The sequence below is a fragment of the Mauremys mutica genome, chromosome 8, assembly GCF_020497125.1.
Source record: "Mauremys mutica isolate MM-2020 ecotype Southern chromosome 8, ASM2049712v1, whole genome shotgun sequence".
NCBI classification, from domain to species: Eukaryota; Metazoa; Chordata; order Testudines; family Geoemydidae; genus Mauremys; species Mauremys mutica.
Genome location: NC_059079.1, coordinates 35,415,328 through 35,441,875, shown reverse-complemented (window position 1 = coordinate 35,441,875; position 26,548 = coordinate 35,415,328). Strand labels below are relative to the sequence as shown.

The 26,548-nt window shown below is 43.3% G+C and overlaps 1 protein-coding gene across 5 annotated transcripts; it reads right to left on the bottom strand.

Moving 5' to 3' along the window:
• Positions 1–13,787: 13,787 nt before the first annotated feature.
• LOC123375880 (holocytochrome c-type synthase) lies at positions 13,788–23,860 on the bottom strand. 5 transcript variants are annotated; one of them, XM_045027246.1, is made up of 7 exons: positions 23,713–23,860; positions 22,210–22,371; positions 19,761–19,912; positions 18,934–19,082; positions 17,597–17,716; positions 15,851–15,937; positions 13,788–15,608 (listed from the first exon to the last, which is right to left on the bottom strand). In XM_045027246.1, the coding sequence occupies exons 2-7, from the start codon at positions 22,322–22,324 to the stop codon at positions 15,410–15,412; spliced, it is 822 nt and encodes a 273-aa protein (XP_044883181.1). In that variant the 5' UTR covers positions 22,325–22,371; positions 23,713–23,860; the 3' UTR covers positions 13,788–15,409. The 5 variants fall into 5 exon arrangements, with proteins under 5 accessions (XP_044883181.1, XP_044883182.1, XP_044883180.1 ...); XM_045027247.1 differs by having other exon boundaries at positions 23,701–23,843; XM_045027245.1 differs by having other exon boundaries at positions 23,684–23,839.
• Positions 23,861–26,548: the final 2,688 nt, after the last annotated feature.

Genomic DNA, 26,548 nt, shown 5'->3' with positions numbered 1-26,548 from the left:
CATCACAAGACCATCCTTCCTCTCTAATGGTCAAAGTCTATAGAAGGACCCTCTAAATTCTCTCTCATAGATATAAATCCGATAACTCCAGATAACACCAAGGTAGTATGATAAACAATAAGATAGCATTAAATATTGTCTGTATTTAAAAGTTCCCACACTCCATTGTGGCAGGATGTTATAAAGATTATACAAAAACTGACATCAGTGGGGCCCTTTTTAAAAAAAAAATTAAAAGCAGTTTTTGAAAACTGCAAAATAAACCTGCTGCTATTTTTAATTCCTTAAATCCTGTTAAAATAATAAAGAAATATTGGGAGGCTGAACTGAAAATGAGTGAAATAGTGTGGGAAAAAAAACAGGACTGAAGCTGTCAGAAGAGTTGCTAGGTAGTTCCTGAAGCTGTCAGGAAAGCATCTGTGGAAATTAGCCTTAAAATCGCCTCATTCTGTTATTAAGAACTTTCTTGCCACCAGTTTTTTTCCCTTTTCCTAATCCACTTTGCATATTCCATTTTACATGTTTAAATAAAATAAGTCAATGTAAATGTCTTTTAAATTGACACTATCACAAGACATTGAGGTCCCCATGAATAAGTTACTGCACTCTGATATTTGGAATTCATCAAATAAGACAGAATAATGTCAGCCTGATATTTCTCATAGTATGAAAATATCAGCTTCATGTCAAAGATCTAAATTCCATCTTAATGTAATAAATTTTCTTGTATTCACGGACTGGTAAGATTGCTAAACATTTAAATGTGAAATGAACTTCTACAGTACAGCCAAGCCTTCATATTCCATTATTATTAAACTGTAAGTCAAGATCTCTTTTCCTCTTTTTAAAAAATTCTTCAAACATGATGTTTGATAGAATATCATTAACTGCACTCACTTCTTCAAAGGGATGCTTTCCCAGCAACACAAGAGAAATAGTTCAAAATTCCTCAGTTCTTTTGACTCAGTCTATCTTAAAACAGCTCTGGCATCCTGTCATAAAATAGATTTTACTCTGACGGTGGTAATATTTTCCACACACAGCGCACAGCATTTGGGTCTTAATACATAAACACCAACAACTTTGGCAAGACTGATCTTCCCAGGGCTGTTTAAAAAAGGGCATTGTCCTACACTGTGATCACCTGCCCCAGCAACTTAGAGGCTGCATCATCACTCATTATTGAGAATACATAAAGGGCATTTTAGACCTCTCTAGTCCCCCAAATTATTTGACTTGAAGAGGAACCCACAGCAGAGCAGCAGGAACCCAGCTGGAGAGGAAAGAGCAGCATGGAATGTTGCACTCCATATATTTACCACCAGCTTCTCCACTTATTCTCCATACAGGCTGCCTGTACAAAATTGAAAGGAGGGTGGCCTTGCTACAGTGGACTGCCAGGGAACAGGTGGTCCATATGCTCCATTTCTCTTTGTAGGCATGCCTAAAAAACGTGTAAAAGAGGGATTTCATTCATTATGCACAAAGTGTCATTATCTTTCCCTTTTTAGGGGTCACAGACAGGGCCGGCTCCAGAGCCCAGCGGGGCAAGCACCCGCCTGGGGCGGCCCTTTCCCGGGGGGGCGGCAGGCTGGGCCGGCGGACCTGCCGCAGTCATGCCTGCGGGAGGTCCACCGGAGCCCCGGGAGCAGCGGACCTGCCGCAGGCATGACTGCGGAGGGGACGCTCGGCCGGCGGCTCCAGTGGACCTCCCGCAGGCATGACTGCGGACGGTTCGCTGGTCCCGCGGCTCGGCTGGACCTCCCGCAGGCATGCCTGCGGCAGCTCAACCGGAGCCGCCGGACCTGCGAACCGCCCGCAGCTGCGGGAGGTCCAGCCGAGCCGCGCGACCAGTGGACCCTCTGCAGTCATGCCCGCGGGAGGTCTGCTGCTCCCGCGGCTCGGGGGCGCCTCCAGGGCATGACTGCTTGGGGCGGCCAAAAACCTAGAGCCGCCCCTGGTCACAGAACACAGATCTTGATTAGGAACCATTAATAGCATTGTAACTTGGATGGCTGAGATGTGGGGATGAAAGAAGCATTGAGGAGTAAGATTCTCTGTATAACTAGGGAGGGTTCCACTTGGTTTGATCCTGGTTTCCTGCAGGGCCCTGACCTATGTCCCCCACCCTCTACAGCACACGCACTAATCACACCAGAATATGGGCTGCTGCTTCAGAAACAGTTCCTCTAATCCTTCCCAACCCTTTGGGAAAATGCTACCCCTTATCTCCCCTCTGGCCCCAGTATCTTTTTATAATGAGCACAGATATGGGAACTATTAGACTCTGTTCTGACAAACACATGAGTAACTTTACATGAGTATAACTATGAGCTCAAAAGGACTAGTTGCCTATGTAAAGTTACTCGTGCCTAAGTACTGAATCAGAATCAGAATTCACTTGTTGGACTTTATCTTTTAATAATAGCATGGCTGCTTTATGACAACATTGTGGAGTGCTATGCAAACGTGACTAACAGAATAAAGAATGCATTTTTAAGGAAAGCTTTCCATTACTCTCTGATATTAAAAATGCATGAAGATCTCATGTAATCTGTTGTTGGGATAAAGCCAGAGAACATATGGTAAACACATATGGTATTTGTAGCCTTAGCTGAAATGAGAAACCACAAGTTACCTAATCCATCCAGGATATGAATATATTGCTTACAATTTCCACACAGATGCTTCACCAGTTTGGAAGAGCTTATTTTACAGCTTCAGATGAGATGTCATAACAACAAGCACTTGTAAGTCTCTTTATAACAATAAAGTTACAGATGAAAAACCAACTGCACATTATACATTTTAAAAAAACTTTGATTTTAACTTTAAAAAGTACTTATTAATATCTACCTGACAGACACTGTACTTCTCAATGAACTCAATATACTACTGTATTATTTATACTGCCATTTATGTTAGGAAAAATAAACCTGTTGTGCACATGTCATTCCCAGACTTTCTAGGCAACCATTAAATTCTACTAATTGACAAAACATTTCTTCTTTCACTTTCCCAATACACACAGTGATTGATATACACCACATTAATTTGTCTACCATAGCATTTGTTGGAAAATCTCCTACTGTTGCATCAGGAATAGTGCAGATCCTACAACCTCTACTGTAGCAATGGTGACAGAGCACAGTCATTTTTACCATATAGACTTGTTCTGTGTAGGATTAGATAACATGGAGTTTTGAGTTAGCAAATGGTCTGTATTAATACTCCCACTGTAACAACTACTTAATGCTAGCTAGTGCAATGGTGGGAGATTCCCAAAAAAATCTAGTATGGACACAGCTATAGAGAGCTAGATGAAAACCTATAAAACTACCCCAAGTAAGGCTAAAGGCAAGAAAGTAAATAACATGTTTAAATGGACACATCCATGGCAGATGTGAAAAAGATTTAATAAAGAACGAAGGGAGATTTTTCTTTTTGCATTCTAAAAATTATAAAGATGAGTTCTGCATATGCATTATCTCCAGTAGAGCTAGTCAAAATATTTGCATCAAAAAAAATTTGGACAAAAAATTGGTCTTTTCAAAGCAAAAATGTTGGCAGAAAAAAATTAATTTGAAATTAAAAAATAATTGATGACAAATGGAAAAACACTTTTACAACAATTTTTTTTTAAAATGGTGTTTGTTTTTTGAAACTGAATATTTTGGTTTTTGTCAAAAAGGAAACAAAGGATCAAGATGCCTAAGAATATAGAAAATATCTGATGGTATTTGGCAAGATTTCAAGGGCAGGCAAATATACATTAGCTAAATTGATGGGTGGCTGCATTTCAGTACAAGACAAGGAGTTCCCTATATATCTCACGGCTACCTCAATTGTTTATATTGTGGTAGTACTAGAGGCTTTAATCAGGCAGAAAGGCTAGGCTAGGCACTGTATACACATCTAGCAGAAAGACTGTCATAGACTCAAGAAGCTTACAATTTAGCTATATGATGACATAGAACAAGAGAATTAAAACAAATAAAGGGAGCACAAGATAACTGAGACAATTATGATAATCTTGATAAGAAGCAGTCATGGCACACTAGCTGCCCAGCTACCACCCACTGTGCTGTTTTAGGCATTATATAATGATTTATAAAGCATGTTGAAATACTGACAGTAAATTCATTATGTAAATATCAGGGTTTGTATGGAATAGATGTGCTTGTATGTTGTGCTTTGCATGTTCTGTACTTCTGTATTTTATCAATGTATGTCAGCAGAAGCTATGATAGCAACACAAAAGTGTATTTCATTCCTGTATATAGTTTGTAAAATACTTTGGTAGCCATTGTGAAAAGAGCACAATACTAATGTAAGCTTATGCTTCAGGTAATACCACTGTTGCCAACTCTTGCAATTTTATCTCAATGTGCTGTTTATCTTAACGCTAAATGAGAATCTCAACTTTCATTAAATAATAAATTGCTAGCTCTCATGGTTGCAGAGAAAAGCTTGAAAACATGAACCACATATACACTAAAAGCTAAGAAATTAGAAAACAAAATGAACCCCACATTTTAAAAAAATCTCATGATTTTTTGAGGATTGACTGTTTTTTTAAAATGTGGGATTGGCAATACTGTAATATATAGCACTTTTCTACCGTAGATTTCAAAGAACTTTGCAGAGCTGGATAAGTATCACTATCCTCATTTTCCAGAGGACTGATAATAAGTATGCTTTAGCTCACAAAGCAAGCAACTGTTAGAGCCTGAATCAGAACCCAGGTATCTGGACTTTCAGTCTGATGCCCTATCAGTTGGGATAAGTTCCCTCACCATGGAGCCACAATAAGAAATCTGTCCTCTCTTTTCCCTTCCTTGTCTGGTTTCTCATTTCTTTCCTTGGGTTACCCTCATTGTTTCTTGAGCTTCTTGCCATCCAAGCATCCCAGATCCAACTGCCTGCCCTTACTCTAGCATTTAAATCAATAATTCTCCACTATACAGAATTACCCTATAGGACTTCAATGCCTTCTAAAGGGGACCCGTAACAGATTAAAATGGACTTGTGACTTTGATATTTAAAGGCATGAAAGGTGAGATTGTTTGTTTGTTTGTTTTAAACCGGCATGTTCTGCTTTTTTACATTACAAATTCAAGTCCTTTTTTAGCCTGGAAGACAAAATAGTAACATCACAAAAGTTAAGAAAATGTAAGCTGAGTAACTGTGGGGAGAAGAGAGTTTTAATCAGGTTGTTTAAATGTTTGGAGTTCTGATGTCTGAGAGCTAACAACTTACATACTCTGTGACACTCAAGTTCTCCAGCAAAACTACAGAAGACCTGTGTTACCCTCACTATTTGGAGCTAACATATAGTCCAGTTATCTGAAAAATAAAATTATCTTGAAGTATTTTCAGGTCTACTTTTATGACCTAAAGGTACTTATTTTATGAGAACACACCTCTCCCTTAGTGTTTGAAAAAAGTAAGGCTCTGGCTAGCAAATCTGCATCTGTGGGACCCATGCCTGAAGACTTGGTGTTTCCAAACCTGTGCTTGAGCATCCACGCTGCATTGGAAAGCTGGGCCTCACAACTATGCTGGCATGTCCATGCTGCCCTACGCAGACCCATCAAAACTTCTACTTCTGGGGGCTTATCCCAGGGTTCCTAGTGCTCTTGCCAGCTGTAGCCCGTCTAGGGCTTTGTTCATAATGGTTTGGGGGAGAATTTATCTGTCCAGCCCATTGAACTTGACCAGACGTGGGTTGGGCCCAACACATCCAGCTAAGCCATTTCTGGATCCACACACTCAGAGCACCTGGGAGTCATCAACATGAACCCTGACCCATGGGAAGAACTTATTCAGCTCACAGTCAGTCCTATTTCAGGAATCAGGCAGAGCATCTGAGAGACACTGGCAGTGATATTCGATCTGCCAAAGGCAGATTTCAGAGGATGGTACTGACATGGCAGCCATGACCCAACTGATGCGGTTCGTGCCTGTTGCCGCAACCTCACATTCCCTAGTGCTTCTGGAGCAGAGTCACAAACACAGACTGGTGGGATCACATCATTATGTGGATCTGAGATGACAAGCAACAGCTCCAGAACTTTCTCATGAAAAAGCGGACATTCCTGGAGGTTTTTGATGAGCTTGTCATGATCCTCTAACACCAGGACATATGTGAGGTAGGCCATGCCAGTTCAGAAATGAGTCAATATAACCATCTGGAAACTGGCTACCTAGGACTGCTGTAGATCAATGGCTAACCAATTTGGAATTGGCAAGTCAACTGTGGAGGCTGTTGTGGCAGAGGTTTGTGAGGCAATCAGGAGTGTGATGTACCCAAAGGTTGTGGGCATTACAAATGCTTCTGAAATAATTGCTGGCTTTGAGAGAATGGTCTTTCCAAACTGCACCAGGGCCATTGACAGGACTCATATACTCAGTTTCCCCTCCACAAGAAGCTTGAGTACATAAACTGCACACTCCACCGTTATGCAGGCACTGCTCAACCACAGCAGCAGATTCATGGACATTAACATGGGATGCAGCAGCAAGGTGCATGATGCCAAGAATGTCTGGAATTTGGGATTTTATCTTCATGGACAAATTGGGACACTATTTCCACTGAATGACATTGTTAGAAATGGAGTTCTCACTGTTATTTTAGGGGAATTCCACTTAATTCTTTTGCCGTGACTTCTGAAACAATACCCTGAATTTCAGAAGACCTGGCAAAAGGTTTAACTACACACACTCAGTAGCTGTAGCATGATGGTACAACGTCTGTGAGGACAAAGGAGAATCTTTTCACCAGGGTGGACTCAAGACACTGCTGGACTGCTGAACCAGTACACACAGCCAAAAAGTGCACCTGTCATTATTGGAGCTGGATCCACACAAACCAGGAATGTTTTGTGTGCCCACATAATGGGTTTGCATAGTCCCATGCATGAGGGGGAATGAAATGGTATTTTTAATTGTGCTGTTTGTTGGTGTGGGGCAGCTGTAGGAGATGTAAGTATTATTAATTTTGTGAACACTTGTAATGTACTTCTACACACAGTGTAGTGCTCACTCTGCTGCCACATACGGAGTTGTTAGTGTATTTTATAAAAACTGGCAATGTACATAGCGACAGCTTATGGATTACTGTGCTGACATCTACTGAATTTTATTGAGACTGGACATATACATCAGCCCACATCGTATGGATTACTGATGAAGTTCTACTTCATGACATATAATTAAAACTTGCTAATGAAGCCTTGTGTGAAAAGTCAATACTTTATTTCAAATACAACATGGCCATAGGCATGCACATGGGGTGTGCCCAGGCACACCCTAATGCCTGCGGGCTTTGGTTCCGGTCCACGGGCTTTGGTCCAGCCCACGGGCTTTGCCCCCCATGGCACCGCAGGCCCTGTGCCGCTTTCAGAAGCGGCTGGCACAGCTCCATGTCCCTGGGGCCCGGGGGGGAAGGGGGGAAGAGGGCTCCATGTGTTGATCCAGACACCACCCCCCGCAGCTCCCATTGGCCGGGAACGGAGAACCGAGGCCAATGGGAGCTTCAGGGGAGATACCTGGAGGCATGGCAAGGGCAGCACACGGAGCCCTTTGCACCCCCCGCCCCAGTGGCCACACAGGGACGTAGTGAGTGGCGTGGGGCCAGGGCAGGCAGCGTGCTGTTGCAGATAAGTGGCACCAGGCCAGAGCCCAAACCCCTCCTGCACCCCGCCCCCAACTCCCTGCCCTGAGCCTACACCTCGCACCCCGCCTGCACCCCACCTCCTGCCCTGAGCCCCCTGCTGTGCCCTGCCCCCGTCCTGAGCCCCCTGCTGCACCCTGCACCCCAACTCCCTGCCCTGAGCCCCGTCGCACCCTTCCTGTATCCCAACCCTGTGCCCTAAGCCTCCTGCCTGCACCTCGCACCCCAACCTGCTGCCCTGAGCCCCCTGCTGCACCCTGCACCCCAACCCCCTTCCCTGAGCCCCCTCATATACCCCGCACCCCTCCTCTGCCCCAATCCCTTGTCCTGATCCCCTTTCTGCACACCACACCCCAACCTTTATGAGGTTTGCCTTTAAAAAAAATAAATACATAAAATTCCCTGGGTGCATAGCCTAATGAAATGTGCTGTGCACGCCTACGAACATGACACTGTAAAAATCAGAAAGGTAGGTAGGCTAGCTGCCATCATAACATACAACACATACAAACAGTGCAAAAACAATGAAAGGGGCATGTTAACAATGAAATGGACTGATTTTTGGATGACACCTGTCTCTCTGTTATTTTCAGCCTTTCTAGTGCATTTTTGTCATGGGGGCCGCAACAGGACGAGTGGATGAATACACTGGGTATATTTGACTGTTTCATGTACTAGCACTCATTACCTGTGACATAGTCCAGCCAACACCTGAATCATCCAAAGGCCACATAGTCTGATAGCATGGAGGGAACTCAGTGTGCATGGCTGAAGCAGGAACTAGAGCTGGCACTAGAGCCTGCAGTCTGGTGGTCATGAGGGCAAGTAACCGCTCTAACAGCTCTTTCTGCTGCGCTGTCTTCTTCCCTCAACCTGCTGTAATTTTCCTAGAACTGTGCTGCCACTCTCTCCTCACAGTGTGCAGTCTCTTTTCCCATCTTTCTTGCATCCTTATTTTTCTGGCAGTCACTCTGTTGATTGGTTTTATCACGAACCTCTCCCATGAACTCATCTTGCCTATAGTTGGAGGATCCACTCCCAAAGGTTTCTAGCTTACCGTGTGTGCCATTCAGAGGTGACAGTTGAGGGGCCTTGAAAGGAAAATAAAAGAGCACATTATTATTTGACCATGATACAAAATAATTCCATTTTCTACTCTCTTAAAGGAGCTGCTTCAATTCAAGGTCAGAAGATGATACTTTTTAATCAGTGGGTTTTATTTTATTCACACAAAAACATCTGGCCAATTTAGACATCCTTTGGAAAACTGAAAATCATCACACATCATAGTGACATACACCTACAAAATTCAATTAAAATGATTAATAAATCCCCACCATTATTTTCTGGGCAGGACAGGAGGAGTCATATGAGGGAACCTTGTCACTAGCTAGTATTTTACAATCCTTTGTGCTAGGCAAGCTCTGGAGGACATTGATATTCTAAAGGTCCCCGGGTGGAAGCGGGAACTTTTGTTCCAGATCAGTGGAACACAGCCATCTGTGTATGGAAAGGCACAGTGGCTGACCAGCATGTCCCCAAAAGGAGGGGGCATGTGAACTAGAGGCAGCCCTAATAAGTAGGCCCTGCCCTGGTGCATAACTAGCCCTCTGGAGTTCCTAGTCCATGAGAGGTTTTCATTCAGCCCCAGCCAGCAATGGGTGAAAATTCTTGGTAAAAATCAACAAGATGCTGATTTAACATGGAGCCATATTACAGCCTCCTTACAAGTACCCTGCATCCACGCACAGACCCGGCTGCCAGCCATTGGGATCCCTAGCACAGAGGCAGCTGCTGTAATTTGGACACAAAGTGCAGGCAGCTATGAACTATATACACGCCTCAGTACTGTTTAGATTCCTATTTCAGCCAACTATGGACCAAATACACTCATGCCACCCCCCCCCTTTAAAAAACAAAAAAGAAAACCTTCCATGTACAGGCTGTCCAGGACAGTGCAGGTATGGCTGACTTAAGGGTATGCTGTATTACCAGGGAGGAGTATGTGAGGCTCAGTTGTAATACCCCAACCCATATTCCTAACAATCAGCGAGTAACTAGTAAAAATTTCATAACTGATTACTTTTTTTCCCCTTCTCAGTTCCCGGTGTCCATTTCAAATCATACCTTGGGGGGAGGGTGAAGGGGAGGTGAGGCAGCACTAGGGAACTAGAGTGGGTTCTGCTCTGAATGGAAGCACACTAAACCCCCAGCTTGTATTAATAATTTAAAAGGTCTCTAGTCAGAAAATCCTCCAATCCATGTATTTACAGTAAAATATTTTGTAGCAGAAACTTACCAGGCTCTGGTGATTTCTCTGCTGCCAGTTCCACTGCAAGCTGTTTCCCAGGGCCACCCCCAAACCACTCCTCTGAATACAGACCAGGATATGCTGTAGGTGTTCTGCCTACCATCTTCATGGACCGGTGTCTGCACCAGGTTCACTTTTTGACCTTCATCCAGCAGCTGGTAGCTGTCCTCCAGTGGTGCCTGCAAGTGCAGGTTTATAAGGGTGCTATCATCCTTGATTTTCCAGTAGTTCACTCTCTGCATTGATCTCCAGCCTGGTCAATCCCCAAGGCCCCCCAGACACTCAGATATAACTTTGTAGACACAATCCTCGATTGTGCTTTGGCTGAAGTTGAAAGTCTAGCTTGCACCACACCAGAGATTAACCAGAATCCAGCTGTGTTCCTCTGACCAGCTAGCAGCACACTTCCATTGAGCAGTCTGCACAGAACTAAAGGGTTAAACACTAAGTAACTGTCTTTAAACCAGGAGGTTCCGTCCAGTTCCTAAGAATTGAATGGGAAGTTTGGGATTGAAGGGCTGGGAAACAGGCCCAGAGGACTGTCGGATAACAGCCATTTAGTGTACTCTCCAGACCCAAGTCTGGCCACCCAGACTTTGGCTGCATTTACACTGCAAAATCCCAGAGCTTGGACCACATCACAGCAAGATTCAGGTACAGATCGATATGCTGGCCAAGGCTGCAGGCTTGTTTCTGATGTGTGTGGACAGTAGATGGCTTGGGCTTAAACCTAAATCTAAACCCAGGTTTACTAAATAGTGTAGACTTAGCCTAAGGGTAACTGAAATCAGTGGATCTTTCTATTGATTTATGTGCTTTACATCAGAACCTAAATTCTCAGTTTATAGAATCTCCCTCTTTCCAGTAGAACTGGAAATTTGGTTGTTGATCGTGCATCGCTTCAGACCTCTGCACTCCCCTTACACATGGTGAATCTTCAACTGTTACACATATGCTCTTGCTTCAATATCTGCTACTACTACAAGCTAATACTGCGCAGACTTCTTAGCTCTTCTCAGATGCCCTCCTCAGCTGAATATATGCAGAGCATATTCTCCAACGAAGGCTCTGACAGTTCTGTGTAGTTATGTAGCAGATGTAGAAAGGCTAGTCTAGTACAGGGTGTAAACAGGATCATTTCATTATCACCAAACTTGGGAAAAGCCATCACCAGCACTAACAGTTTGGGTCTAAAACTAGAAAAAATTACAGCAAAGTAAAAAAGTTCACTTTATTAAAACAGAGAATCAAATGTGACAAGATATCACATTTAAGTAATAATATTCAGGCATTACAAAGAATAAACTTGAATCCATACACAGTCAGTGGAGCATACTAGAAGACAACTCAAGTAGTGGTGTGTATGACATCGTCTGGTTCTTCATTGAATGAATACTTCAATGATCATGACGCCATAATGTTTCTGCAATTAATGAGATAGGTGAGGGTTTTTTGAAGTTTTTGAATACCGATTTAAATATTGCTACCTTTTCTGTTTTGCATGAGACATACAGCATCAGGACTGTATGTATCACAAGTTATCAAAACTGATTTGTAAGGTGTGAGGACACATCATACAGGGAGTATCCACATGATAATCTCAACTCCTTGTTATGTTTGTAACTCTTCCACTAGCAAATGTAGGATTTCATGGGCTGTCCACTTATCTTCCTAGTAGCTCTGCCTCTTCTTGCACAATAGTAAATCAATCTCAGGAGGATTATTTATTGTTCAAAACTGGCTTCAATTCAGATGGCTATAGAACAGGATTATTTTGAACAAGGACAGAGAAAAAGGACAGAGTACTGTGTCCAGTTTTGGGCCCCACACTACAAGAAGGATGTGGATAAATTGGAGAGAGTCCAGCGGAGGGCAACAAAAATGATTAGGGGGCTGGAGCACATGACTTATGAGGAGAGGCTGAGGGAACTGGGATTGTTTAGTCTGCAGAAGAGAAGAATGAGGGGGGATTTGATAGCTGCTTTCAACTACCTGAAAGGGGGTTCCAAAGAGGATGGATCTAGACCAGGGGTCTCAAACTCAAATGACCCCGAGGGCCGCATGAGGACTAGTGCATTGGCCCGAGGGCCGCATCACTGACACGCCCCCTTGCTGCCCCTGGCCCCACCCCCAATCCACCCCTTCCATGAGGCCCCGCCCCTGCCCTGTCTCTTCTCCACCTCCTCCCCTAAGCGCGCGCAGTTTTAATAAATATATACACTCAGTAATGCACCTCACTCAAAGGACAAAACACGCACTTAGATTTACTGCCTAAGGCTCTGGGAGGGAGTTTGGGTGGGGGAGGGGGTCTGGATGCAGGCTCTGTGCTCGATGCAGGCTCCAGGCTGCGGCAGGGGGTGGGGGTGCAGGCTTTGGGACGGAGTTTGGGGATAGGAGGGAGTGCAGGGGTGAGGGCTGAGGGCGAGGGGTACATGATGCAGGAGGGGGCTCAGGGCTAGGGAAGAGGGTTGGGCTGTGGGGTGAGGGCTGTGGATGAGGGTTCATGATGCGAGGGGGCTCAGGGCTAGGGAAGAGGGTTGGGCTGTGGGGTGAGGGCTGTGGATGAGGGGTTCATGATGCGAGGGGGCTCAGGGCTAGGGAAGAGGTTTGGAGTGTGGGGTGAGGGCTGTGGATGAGGGGTTCATGATGTGGGGGCGCTCAGGGCTGGGGCAGAGGATTAGGGTGCGGGGGGATGAGGGGTTCATGATGTGGGGGCGCTCAGGGCTGGGGCTGAGGATTAGGGTGCGGGGGGATGAGGGGTTCATGATGTGGGGGCGCTCAGGGCTGGGGCTGAGGATTAGGGTGCGGGGGGAATGAGGGCTCTGGCTGGGGCTGAGGGTTTGGGGTTGGAGAGGCTCAGGGTAAGGGAAGCCTGCCTTGCCAGTACTGGCGGAGGGCAGGCACTAGGACCCTGCACCCTAATCCTCAGCCCCAGCCAGAGCCCTCATCCCCCCACACCCTAATCCTCTGCCCCAGCCCTGAGTGCCCCCACATCATGAACCCCTCATCCCCCCGCACCCTAATCCTCTGCCCCAGCCCTGAGCGCTTCCCTTCCCCCCCCCTTCCCAGCCCGGCCCCGGCGGGTCCCGCTTCCCTTCCCCCGGCCCGGCCCCGGCGGGTCCCGCTTCCCTCCCCCCCCCCCCGGCCCGGGCCCGGCGGGTCCCGCTTCCCCCCCCCCTTACCCGAGCGCGTCTCCGGCGGTCCCGCTCAGAGCCGCGTGGTGAGGGGGCGGGGCTGTGAGCTCCACGCCGAGCGCAGCGCTCAGCCCAGAGCTCCCAGCCCCGCCCCCTCCCCACGCGGCTCGGATCGGGGCGGGGCTCAGGCGCTCGGACGGAGACTCGGCGCTCTATGCGCCGAGGCTCCAGGAGAGGGGCGGAGGCGGGAGCCTCCGCTTTTCTCTTGGGGGTCCCTGCGGAGCTCCCCTGGGGAGCTCCACGGGCCGCAGGGAAGAGCTCCGCGGGCCGCATGCGGCCCGCGGGCCGCATGTTTGAGACCCCTGATCTAGACTGTTCTCAGTGGTAGAAGATGACAGAACAAGGAGTAATGGTCTCAAGTTGCAGAGGGGGAGGTTTAGGTTGGATATTAGGAAAAACTTTTTCACTAGTAGGGTGGTGAAGCACTGGAATGGGTTACCTAGGGAGGTAGTGGAATCTCCTTCCTTAGAGGTTTTTAAGGTCAGGCTTGACAAAGCCCTGGCTGGGATGATTTAGTTGGGTTTGGTCCTGCTTTGAGCAGGGGGTTGGACTAGATGACCTCCTGAGGTCCCTTCCAACCCTGAGATTCTATGATTCTATGAAAAGCACCTCAGTAATGTTAGACTTTAGGCTATGCAATACTTTCTGGAAACCTCTGAAGGGGGAATTTTTCCTCTGGACAAGAAAGGTGGTCTCCACAACAACCTTCAAAGTAGGAGCTATATGAGATTACTTCCTCATGAAGTGAAAGTCAGTTTATTGCAAAGCAGCTCTCTGAAGGTAGTTCCCTATATAAATCCAATTACACACAGCCCTTCATCCAAAAGTTAGGATTATGTACATATTGGAGAAATTTCCCACTAGAAGGAGTAGAATACAGTATTCATTTACTCCTACCAAATCCAAAGTAACATGCATGGATGGATCAGTCTCAAGAATAGACATAGGAGGGAAGGGAGGATTAATTTAAGCTTCACACTGAGCTCCTGGTGCCACAGAACCCTGAAGTATGATTTACAGGGAATATCAAGTTAGAAAACTATTACAAAGTAATTTCCCTTATTATACACATGTAAGATTGTTCAAATTGCTACACTATATGCAATAAGTAATTTTAAATATCTATGTTATGATAGCAAGAACAGCAAGTCAAATCAATAGCTTAACATTTCTGATACTCTACATGTATACCTTTTACATGACAACACATTTCAGCATACAGTAATTTACTGTCTACCAAATCTGCAAAACACTGCCTAGAAATTTTAAATTTAACACTATATTCCACAAAATGTGTGAAAACTGAACACTGTCCAATTATCATCTTTTCTTTGAGAGGCAGTTACTTGCCACAAAAATTAAAATTTCATACACAAGACTTAATTCTGCTTTTCACTGTGTCCATGTAACACCCACTGAAGACAATAGGCTTTTAAATATATATTCAATTAACTCAAACACTATGGATTTTTCATAACTTCAAAAATGAAACTGAACTACTCTGAAATGTCCATTTTATTTCCTGCTTTTTGGAATACAATACAGAAGCGTCATTTTAAAAGAAAAAGTAACCATCACACTGTTTCAAATTATTAATTGCTTTTCTTTTAGAAAAAGTCTGTTGAAAATAATGGCACAACTCTTCCTACATTAGTTTCAGTTTAACATACCTTTAAAAATATTCACATGCCATATTTTTTATTTAAACAGGTTAGTCCAACTGAAATAATCTCAGATTTAGATATGGACTATATATAAATTAGTTTGCAACAATAAATTATCTACCTAGACTTTTACACCACACCCACGATCATGGTATCCATGTACCACTTTTAATGACCAAATAAAAACTATTTACAAAACTCCCACTTTTGTTATCTATATTGTAGTAGTGCCTAAAGGCTCAATCAGGGTCAGGCTCCATTGTGCCTGGCACTTTGTGAGAGTCACTAATCTTATGTAGTTTAGATTTAATTGACTAAAGTACACACAAGATTTTCCAGCTATGAGGGAACTTGAACACTGAAATAAACCTAGAAAGAGAAAAGCATGTACTTTACTTTTAAATTATAGATGGTATAAAGTATCTGTACATACAAACTGCATAGTGTTTCCCCCCAGAGATAAGGACACTGTTGGTTAATGAAGATAAGCACAGTTACTATGATCTTTATTTAAAGTTCAAATGGCAGCTCATCTTCAATTTGAGAAAATACAGTTTCAGTGTAGTTATGAAGTCCAACGCCACCAAGCTACTTTCATTCTGTCCCACACAGCAGAGAGAGAATCAAATGCAGGACGGACATCCAAGATGGTGAACTGATAATTCTTATCTACTTCACCACCATCATAATAATCAATAACATATCTGACTTCCTTCCCACAACGATCAATAATCCAATCATGTCTGTCAAAAGGAAGTTCATATCTGGAAAGAGAATTCAGTAAATTAATACCAGCTATTAAATCAAGATGACATTTCATAAAATGGGCACAAGTCATATGTATTATATAGGTTATTTTATGACAATATGTGTTCAAAAATCCTGCTTTTCTGGTAAATACAGGTTGAAACTGTAGTTCTAAAACATTTTAAAAAAAAATCTACTTCTACATCACATTCCAACATACAAGGAAAAAACCCACAAATTTCTGGTCCTGCAAACGTACCCCATCCATGAGCGTATTCTGGCTCTGGGTGAATACTCCTTAGCTTTACCTCCAAACCGGATCAACGATGGTCCACATGGGCATTCCCTAAATATATTTTAGGCAATTAAAAAGACACTTTCAGTTTTAAGACAGATAATGTACAGTTTAAGAACTTGTTTTACTGATACATAAATTGTTTATTAGAAAAAGGTGTGGTAAAAATCAGTTATTCAAATAATAAAACAGTTCTTTTAAAATAGATTTACAAGTCAGCAGTAAGCTCTCAGTAAATATGTTAGGTCACACTGTTACTTTCACATCTAAATCGGTATCTCCAGCGGGGAGGCCAGCAATAAGAGTACCCATTACGGAAGAAAACACTAGAGATCATTTCTGGCCAATGGGATCACACTGGTCTAGATTTTCTTTTCTGAATAGACCACTAAAGTGTAGAAGGAGATTGTGGGCCAAGCATTACCCACAGCAGGGTAAGCTCTCAGTTGATGTAAAAATGGCAGAGTTGGATCTTGCACCAAGCAGTGGCTCACCCCAGTGTAGAGGGTGTGTCAGAGGGAGATGGTGAGGTGGAGCTCTGCTGATTCTCAGATGACATATGGTTCCGGGGGGGGGGGGGGGGGGCGGGGAGGGAGAAGAGAATATGATAGAGGTCTATAAAATCATGAATGGTGTGGAGAAAGTGAATAACAAAGTGTTATTTACTCTTCATAGAGCACAAAAACTAGGGGTTGCCCAATTAAATTAATAGGCAGCAGATATAAAAACAAGCATAAGGAGATATTTCTTCACACAACACACAGCTAATTTGTCAATCTTCCTGCCAGGGGATGTTCTGAAGGACAAAAGTATAACTGGGTTCAAAAAAATAAATTAGATAACTTCATGGACGAAAGATTCATCAATGGCTACTAGACAAGATGGTCAGGGATGCAACCCCATGCTCTGGGTGTCCCTAAGCCTCTGACTGCCACATACTGGGACTGGATCACATGATAGTTTCCCTGTTCTGTTCATTCCCTCTGAAGCAATAGCATTGGCCACCATCAAAAGATGGGATACTGGGCTAGATGGACCATTGGTCTGACCCCGTATGCCCAGTCTTATGACCATATATTGCCAGCACAAGTTAAAGCAGCCCCAAGGTTATTCTAACTTACTCTGAGAGACTGGAGCATATGGACACACATGATGGGATCTGTAACCAGCTTTCAGATAGCCTCAGCCACCAATATCCTGCACAAAGTGCATCTCAGATGTATGATAATTTAATACAATATATTTGAAGGCCAGAAAGACATTTATGATCATCTAGTCTCATCTCCTGCATATCAGAGGTCATAGAATTTCACCAGTGATTCCTGCATGTAGCTCCCCATCCTGTGGCTGAACTACAGTATATCTTTTAGAAAGATAAATCATCTTGATTTGAGGAGTCCAGGTGATAGAGAATTTACCCCATCCTTGATAATATGTTCCAATTGTTAGTTAACCCATTAAAAATTTTCATCTTATTTCCAGTTTTAAAACGTTGCTGACAAACTTTCAGTCACTGGATCTTGTTAAACCTTTGTTCCTAACTAAGGGATTTTGGTACTACATCCAAAAAAAAAAAAAACACCACAAGTCTCAGTCTTAGAATTATAAATATCAGGTCATTTTCTGGATAAATTGAAACCATTCCGACTTTTAAAAAGACTTACAGTAGCAAGAACTAAAACAATTTGTTTTTATCTCAAACGTACTTACGCAGCATGAAGAGCTTCCCACTTTAAAATCTCTTTCCAAGCCTGCTCATTGTTCTGATTGTGAATCTTGATAATATTACTCATATCTTTGGGGTTTATGTCATCATCTTTCCACCTCCATCTAAGAAAGGAACAATATTTTGGAATTTTTTTTTACAAATATTGGAGCTTAAATTCCCCATCTCCCCTGAGAGGTAAAAGATCTGCCCCAAGAATACAGAGTAACTCTGTCAGAGTCAGAAGTCATGCATTGCTAGCTTCCAGTCCCCTGCTTAAGTCCTCTTAACTACTTAACTTTTATGTACAAATTATAGTTTGCACAAACAAACAGCATGAGCTAAGTCATGGTATTGGAATGTGTTGACAAAGCTATCTAGAGTTAGTTTACATTTCACAATGCTTAGAAAATTTAGTGTAGGATGCAACCCAAATTCATTTTCGATAGATAAATGTATTAGATAAAGAAAAAAAATTATGCAAGAGTCATGTACAAATAACTCTTATTCCCTAATCCAGCACACACATATACATGATCTTACATTTAAGCATGTGTGTAAAGTTAAATATCTGCATACGGGTTTGCAGGGTCAAGGCATTAGTGTTAAGATGGTTTATAATAAATGGACTAAAGTTTTACGACTTTGAATATAGTGCTATAAATAATAACTACGGTATTTTATCATCAATTGGACCTTCAAAAAGATAAGTTTAAATGAGTTTCAACAAGAACACACTTTAAACATGTATTAGTTGTATGAAAAAAAAAAAAAAGTGAGTTTTGTCTCACTCCCATTACTGATCCAAAGCGTTTTTTAGGCTAAGAGCCTTCATTCAGGCCTTGTCTAGACGTTTTTTTAAACCACACACACAGAAATTGCACTATTGCTAAAACCATTTTAATTTCTATACTAGTCAACACTAGGCAACCTATAGTTATAAGCAAAGCTCCTGCAGCCACCAACATTTTTAACATCATTTTATCTTAACCTGTTTAGTGAATGTCTAACTGGTTTTATGATATGGACAGACACAGAAGCCTTGTCTACATGAGGGGTTCCATGTTGCTAACACCAATGGACCTGATCTTATGTTCACAATGGTGGAACTTTATGGATTTTTTTTTTTAAGTCTTTTTTAACTAGTGACCAAGTTTTTAAGACCGATTTTACTCCTTGGAAAACTTTTTAAAAGGATACGGACTTCTCTGAACAAGCTGACTGATTACTACCTGGAGCTCATCAACCCCTTAATTAAATGCCTACAATATCAACACATAATGAGTTATTTTGCAGTCTTCAGGCTAGCACACATTCTAAACTGATTTTACCCAGTACTTACCCTTTCCTTAGCATAGCATTCCAAAACATTTGCTCTGACGGATAAACCCATTTTTGTTCTGAATGCGCTCTAGGAATAGAAGACTCTTCTCTGATAGTTGATAGTGGAAATGGTTGATTCAGGGATGGCATTTGATTAGGTGGTGGCATCTAAACACAAATGATTACTTTAACAAAATCTCAGAGCCAAAAGTGTTTTGATATATCATAGTATTTTTTACAAAACAATGACAGTATAACTACACAATTGCTACAGACATCAAAAAGCATGGCCCTCTGAAGAAATAACTCTTCTAAAGTTGGTACTCCTCATCCATGCCTAAGACTGCCATATGTCCTTTTTCTCCTCTTTAAACCCAAAGCTCTACATCAGAGTTTTACTTTAAACAGAGGGAATCTTGCTGAGGCCCTGCAAAAGACCCAACTGAGCAATTCCATCAGTTAGAGCTCATCATTCAACACACCACAGTGCTCACATCCCTGTCAGCCTTGGAAATATTAAATGAACCCTTAACATACACAGAGCCACTGCTATTTGGGCCATCTTGTCTTTGTTGTTAAGTAGACATTTATAATTGCGAGGGCATTCCTTACCCAAGTGGAATGATTTTAAAAGTAGATCAAATTTTAGGCCTTACTATTCAGCAGTTTCTCTTCAAGTGTATTCGCAACACAAATATATGACCGGGAAATTCAGTATTAAAAGACAGAACAGCTTTAACATCAACAGTTCTTTTCTCTGATCCAGTGCTACTACTGAGATCTCGTTTACATAGTCATTTTAGAAGGGAACGGGTCTTAAGAAGACACAGACTATATAAAAATTACCATATTTCTAGAATCTATGTCATCTTTCATTTGAGATGTACTAGATTTCATAGGACACTCCAGATATTCATATGCTCGTTCTTGATGTGCAGGAACATTATTATTTTGGTTCTCAGCACCTTGGTCAGGAGATCTCATGTGCATTGGACAACCTGAAATAAAGATAACATTAAACCACGCATTAGTACAAAAATACAATTCATAATCAAATGTAATGGGACTTAGAAAGGGAAGAACATGGTGTGCAAGTCAATTCTCTGAGAGCTCAGCAAACCACAATGTAAATACAAACCAAACCCTCCCCCTCATTTTGCTCTTTTCAGCTGAGCAATGGTTCCAACCTCCTCTTAACAAGAGGATATTATTTCTTATTTTTTAAGGGACAGCAATATAATATTGACAGTTTCAATTAGACACAAGAACTCTTGTCAGTCAAAGAATTGGTATTTTTTCCATTCCTATGCTTGTAGTTTTAACATGCCTCTTGAATTTAAATTGCTAATAATAAATTTTGCAGCTTTTGCTTAAGTAATCTGACGATTCCTAAGAGAATGATATCTACAGATTTCATCTGATAAGTAACACACAAAAGTCTCTTGTTAAATACTGACACCAAGCAACTTGAAAATAATTAACCTTATTTTTTTACATCCATATACAACAAAAACCCTGTTCCTGAAATCCCAGACCCTACGTGGAGCCCCACTGACTTAGTTCAGACTCTCTACAGGTCTGCCTGTGCAGATGAGATTGCAGGATCTGGGCCTAAGGAGGGAATGATGAAAAAAAAACAGACTTAATAGAGAAGAGTTAATACACTAATTTGTGATCACTTGATGTAACAGAGCAGGTCATTAACTTCATGGAGAATCTGTAAATTACTGTGATGAACTTTCCTTAAAAACAGTACTCCCAGAATTATTGCAAGTGCCTAGTAGTGACCAATAGAAATTCTTCTGGAACTTGAATTGTATTTCTTTTCCACATATTCAAATCTTTCAAAACCACTTTATTTTGGACTGATGTTTTCATGCTTGTTTCTGCTCAAACATGACATTTATTGGGATGTTTTCCCCCAAACTTTTGTCGGAGAAAAACTCAGTTCTCACTTTTTGTTTGGGTGCAGCAAAATCAAATACTTTATTATTTCTCCAGTAATTACAATGGAGGGAGAGAGTGCCATAGGACACAGGGTCACCCCAGTTCCGGACAGGTCTCTCAACTGGTAAACAATTACAGCAAGCTTTATACCTTTGTTACAGACAATTTCTAGCAATAATACAGACGGTAAAAAGCAACAAATACATTTTGTTTATACATAAGCTTTTCTGCTATCTTATTTGTCTCACTCCTAAGAAAAACAAGACTACATATTTGGTTAGACTGTTGCAAGGTCATAATAACTTTGTACACAGTTCTTGTCCTCTCGCCTCGCACTATCCTTGCTTCTACAAGTCTCACGTCATTAGGGTTACAGTATGGCCTGACTCTTGCTAACTAACATGCATTAAAATCCCCTTCAAATCCTTATTAATTATTTCCTGGCTTCCACACTTTGTAGCCATCCAAATTCTCTAAGGGTGTCAAATTTGCCCTGGAAGTTATAGGAAAGCAGACAGAATTTCAGAGAAGGCACATATATTTCTACATCCCACAGCATTTGAGGCATCTTAAATGCCAAGACCACATTAAAGATCTTTAATTACCTTTAAGAATTCTAAAAACTGTGCAACTTAAGATTCATCGTTAGTTACCAACAGTCAAGAAATGCAAAAGGTTTGGGGGAAAACAAGAAAATCAACTCTGCTGCTTTGCAACATACTGTATTTTCTGCTTCTGTTTTTCTGATTAAATGGTAGTCTAACAATGTGTGCAACAGTATATACATAAGACTACAGGGTATGCAACACAGCTAGGCAAATATTGCTGTTTGAACCTAGTCTTCTGCATGTCCTATAATGTTATAATGTTCTGCTTGTTATAATGACTAACTGTGGAACCCCAAACTTTAAAATTAAGTTAAAGAACCTTTTGGCATTTACAGTTTAAAAGATCTCAGGTCACTGAGACTAGCTAGACTTAAAGAGTATATGCCTACACATTTTAAGAATGTATTTGGGAATCAGCTCTTATCTTCCAAGACCTCAGTTCGGAGTTCTGTAGTTGAGGACACGAATAACAACTATAGCAATGTAAGAAATACAACTTTAGATGTCTGACACATCTAATCCTGAATTATCACTTTAGCTGGTAAAACAGCTTGGTAAGAAACTCACACCCCTTTACCTTTAAAAGTAAAACTACTTGCAAGTTGCCTTTTTGTGAAGGAAGACACTTGTCATACTAATACTCCATTGCTGATAAACAGCTTTCCTTCCTTGCCAAATATCTTTCAAAGCACTTTTCTGAGGCTTAGATTTTGTTTCACTCCATTTTGGTAGGTAGTTACCTTCCATTTTTTCCTGATGCATGGGACATTCTGAAGGTGGAGATGCTGTCTGAGGGTGTACAGATACATTTGCTGACTGAACGGCAACCGATGGAGATGAAGCAGACAAACCCATCACAACTTCTAATTTTAGATTGGATTTGAAGAGAAAAAATTGTACATCTAAAAAAGACAAAATCATAGGCAATTCTTACTAAAACATAACCATGAATACATTTTCCACAACAAGTCACTAAAAATAAATTAAAGTAAAAAACAGGCATAGGATAGTCAGCATATATAAATAGTTAAACATTCGGCATTTACAATTAATGATGAATTCATGAACACCAGCAAAATATCTGGCTTTTTAGCAAATGTCCAAGAATATATCTACAGAGCTATATCAGAGCAAAGTAAAATGTTATTCCAAGTCCTTCAGTCTTCAACAAAAAAATATCAGAACTATTTTATTTTTATGACAGTCAAGCAGCTTGGGTTATAGTCCGGTTCTGCCCCAAATTACCATGTGACCTCCAGTACCTGTGGGTATACTCTGAAGAGTATCTTTAAAAATAGCATCTCCTTAGGCAAGCCATCTGTTTCCTCTGTGTATACTGCCACATGTACCAAATCTGGTGACAAAAATAATTCCTTTTGCTGTTCTTTTTAGACCTGAATGAACTAATTAATACTTGTAACAGAGTGTGAACTGAATTTTATGCTATTTCCTATAGCAACAAAACTGCTTGTTTAATTCTTTGTGTAAGGTTAAATTCTACCTTCACAAGACTATAGCCTAATTTGAAAAGAACAACAGTTTTGAGATTAAAGCACTGTACATGGATTTGGGAGATCTGCATTCAACTCCTAATTCTGCCAGACTTTGGATGACCTTGGACAAATCACTTGATTTTTCTGCACTTCGGGTCCCCAGCTGTAAAATGGGGAAGATACTTCTCTACCTCCTTGGGCTGGTAGGAGAACAAGTGTGCGGGTCTCCAGCAGGTGCCTGGATACTACGGTGATGGGGCCGTACACACCCAGCCGTGACCCAAGGCCTAGCTTGAACAGGCGGGAGCGCAGGTCTGAGTGGGGCCCTAAGCCGCTCCGCAGAGGGGCGCCCCCCGCAGTGCCGTGCGGGAGGCGAGAGCCCCGGCTGCCCGGGGGCGCGGCGCAGACAGCCCCGAACCCCAACACAAGCGCGGCTCAGGGAGCCCGAGGGGCAGAGGTCACAGAGCGGGTCTCCTGCGGGCGGTGCCCTGCCGGCCCGGCGGCGCGGCGAGGGGGCCCGCGAAGTAGGAGTGTCCAGAGCCCCGAGTCCGCTCGGGTCGGCGGCAGGAACACGGGGGTGCCCGGCCTCCCGAGCCCAGCGGCCTCCGCTCCTCCCCGCGGGACCATGGCAAGGTCAGGGCCGCCTCCTGCCTGGCCCCCGCACCGCCCGGCCCGCGCCTCTCCCCGGAGAGCGGCCCACGCGCCCGTCCAGCCCCGGTACCTCAGCATCCAACGCACCCGGCCGCTCACCGGGGCAAGCAGAGCCCAACACGCGCCCCGGCTTCTCGCGCGAGCCGTCACGCGCCGCTCAATCTGCGCATGCGCCAACAGGAAAAGGGGGGCGGGCCTATGGAGCAGTAGGTGCCCCTGCGCGGTGCCCCGTCCCCTCTGCTCGGGTGAGCCGCTCAGCGGTGGCGGGGGCGGGGCGGCTCTAGGAGACCCAGCAGCCGGCGAGGAGGTGGTCGGCTTGAGCACTGGCCCCTTGAAAAGGAGTGTCATGTAAACACCTCCCTTTGTTCCCAAGTGGTGTCAGGCTGCGGCCCGCCCGCTAACAGCCGGGGCCGCCCGGTTACTTCCTTCAGCTGCGGATCCCCGAGGCCTGACTTGAGTGATCTCTTCATTCCCCTCCGCGCTTTTTTAAATTGGTGTTTACTGCACAGCTGGATTTCCTGCCCTACTAGCCTTTGCTTTTGTTTTCAGTCTGGAAAATGACAATACTGTTCGTGGATTTACAAAGCCCTGACCAGTAGCCCAGCCCCTAGGACCTAAAATAGCCGAAGAAACCGCTCATTTGTGTAACTGCTTCCTCAGCTCTATTCCGTTCTCGCAGACAAGTGGAAGTGGGCAGCTTATTTAATGCTTCGAAGCAGGAGAGGTTGACGCAGAGTTTTACATAAGGAACCAATTCTTCCCCTTGCACTTATGCATGTAGTATGAAAAATTGTTATGATGAATTCTCTAGGTACTATTTCTTAATTTAATAATTAGGTCACTACTATGATAGAGTAACATGTAAAGTGTAACTGAACATAGTTAAATTATCACTAGGAAATCAAAACACATTACATTGGTTGGTATTGGTTGTGGGTACACTGCTATTCTACTACATTTCAGATGAAGTTTCAGGTTGAGAAGTGAGAGATAGTATTTACCTTATGTTTATACCAAAGAGAGATCCCTATTTAACAATGTAGTAGTAGTTATAAAAGTTACAGAAAAAATCCAAGTACACAAGCCACAAAATCTTGTGCTGAAATCAACACACCTGCCAGTTTGGGGGGATATTTTTTGAGGGGGAGTTTAAAAAGAAATGAGAGAAGGACAATGTGGAAGTGGTGCATTGAGCACTTAGCATTTTGAATGCCAAAATATTTCTATGGAAGAAGAAAACTATCCCAATCACTTTCTTGCTGGTGAAAAAGTTTTAGTGTAAAGCAGTAAAGAGAATGCAACTAGATGATGCATTTTACCCTATATAGTTAAGTGTGACTAGTAACAGAATACACCAAAAATAGCTATAGAATATTCTGGTTCTAGCCTTACCAGCAGTCAACAGGAATGACCAGAGTCCTCTCATTTAGGAGGCAACTTTCATCCTCGGTTAAGGCCACCCACTTGAATACATTTGTTTTGAGGAAAAATATGGATCAGTCATGACCTACTTCATTGTGTATGCCAAACCAGAAACACAAGTATTCCTCATCTAGTAGTCCTATAAAGAGGAAGCATGGCTGTTGTCTCAGAGGCACTCAGGAAAGCCTCTTCCTTGATACCAAATCTCTCAATTTTGGGATAGGCTCTCTGACCTAGTGTAGTGGGTGACTTCCTTATGATTCATATGGGTTTGATGTCTCACCAATTGCTTTGAAATTTGCCAAAACATCTGCTAATGTGATTATGTATGTCAGGGCTCAGATTCAGTCAGTACTCAGGCTATTACCTATTTCTCCAGAATCTCAGTATTCAGTTTAAAAAAATAGATTAAGGCAGTGGTCCCCAACCTTTTTGTGGCCAGTAGTACATTCATGTTTTCAGAAGAGTGTGGCGGGCACCAACAGTTTTTCAAGGCTTATTTGGTGTTTGTACGTTAAATAATATGAAAAACAACATATTTAATATAACATAGTATATGAATCCAGAGAGAAGCTGGAGAGAAGCCGCGAGGACAGAGAACACTGGCGCCCGCAGCCCTGGAGTTCTTGGTCCCTGGCAGGCGCGGGGCCATGGCTTTTCTCTGGCTTAAGCCGCGGCCCCGCACCTGCCAGGGACCGAGAACACCAGCGCCCACAGCCTGCAGCCCTGGAGTTCTCTGTCCCCGTCAGGCGCGGGGCCGTGGCTTATCTCTCCTGCTGGGCACTAGGCAGGCCCCGTGCCTGCCGGGAACAGAGAACACCGCGCTCGCAGCCTGAGTTCTCTGTCCCCGGCAGACGCGGGGCCGTGGCTTCTCTCCCCTGCTGGGCACTAGGCGGGCGCACATAAATGCCCCAGCGGGCGCCATGGTGCCCACGGGCACCACGTTGGGGACCACTGGATTAAGGCTTTCACTGTTATGACTGCAAAGAAAAATTAAAAAATCTGAACTCTGTAACTAGTACAGTGATGTCTACTAGAGCCTACAGACAGCCTGGAACAATAACTCAGAAAGACATGCACACCACATTCATCGCAATGAGATGTTCACTCAGGCTACATCTACAGGCTTCTTACTCCTGGGGAATTCTGCACCACTGTGCACACACACAACTCATGTGCCCTGCAATTTTTTTTTCTCTGCAGAAAATACATTCTGCCAGAGAGGCTCTGCAGTTATGCCTTTTGCTCATGAGAGGCTGCTGTGGCACCAGAACAGAGGCAGCTGGCTTACCACTCACAGGCCGTAGCAGTCAGCAGCGGATAGGGAAAGAGCAGAGGCTGCATTCCTCACCATGCACTGTCCGTGGGGCCAGGTAAGGAGGCACAGGATATTGGGGGCAGGAGACAGCGCAGAGCACAAGGGGCTGCTGGGAGGTCACATAGACTGGGGTTCAGAAGGGCTAGTGGAAGAAACAGACTGGAGTGAGGACTGAATGGGAGTGGGGGTGTGGGG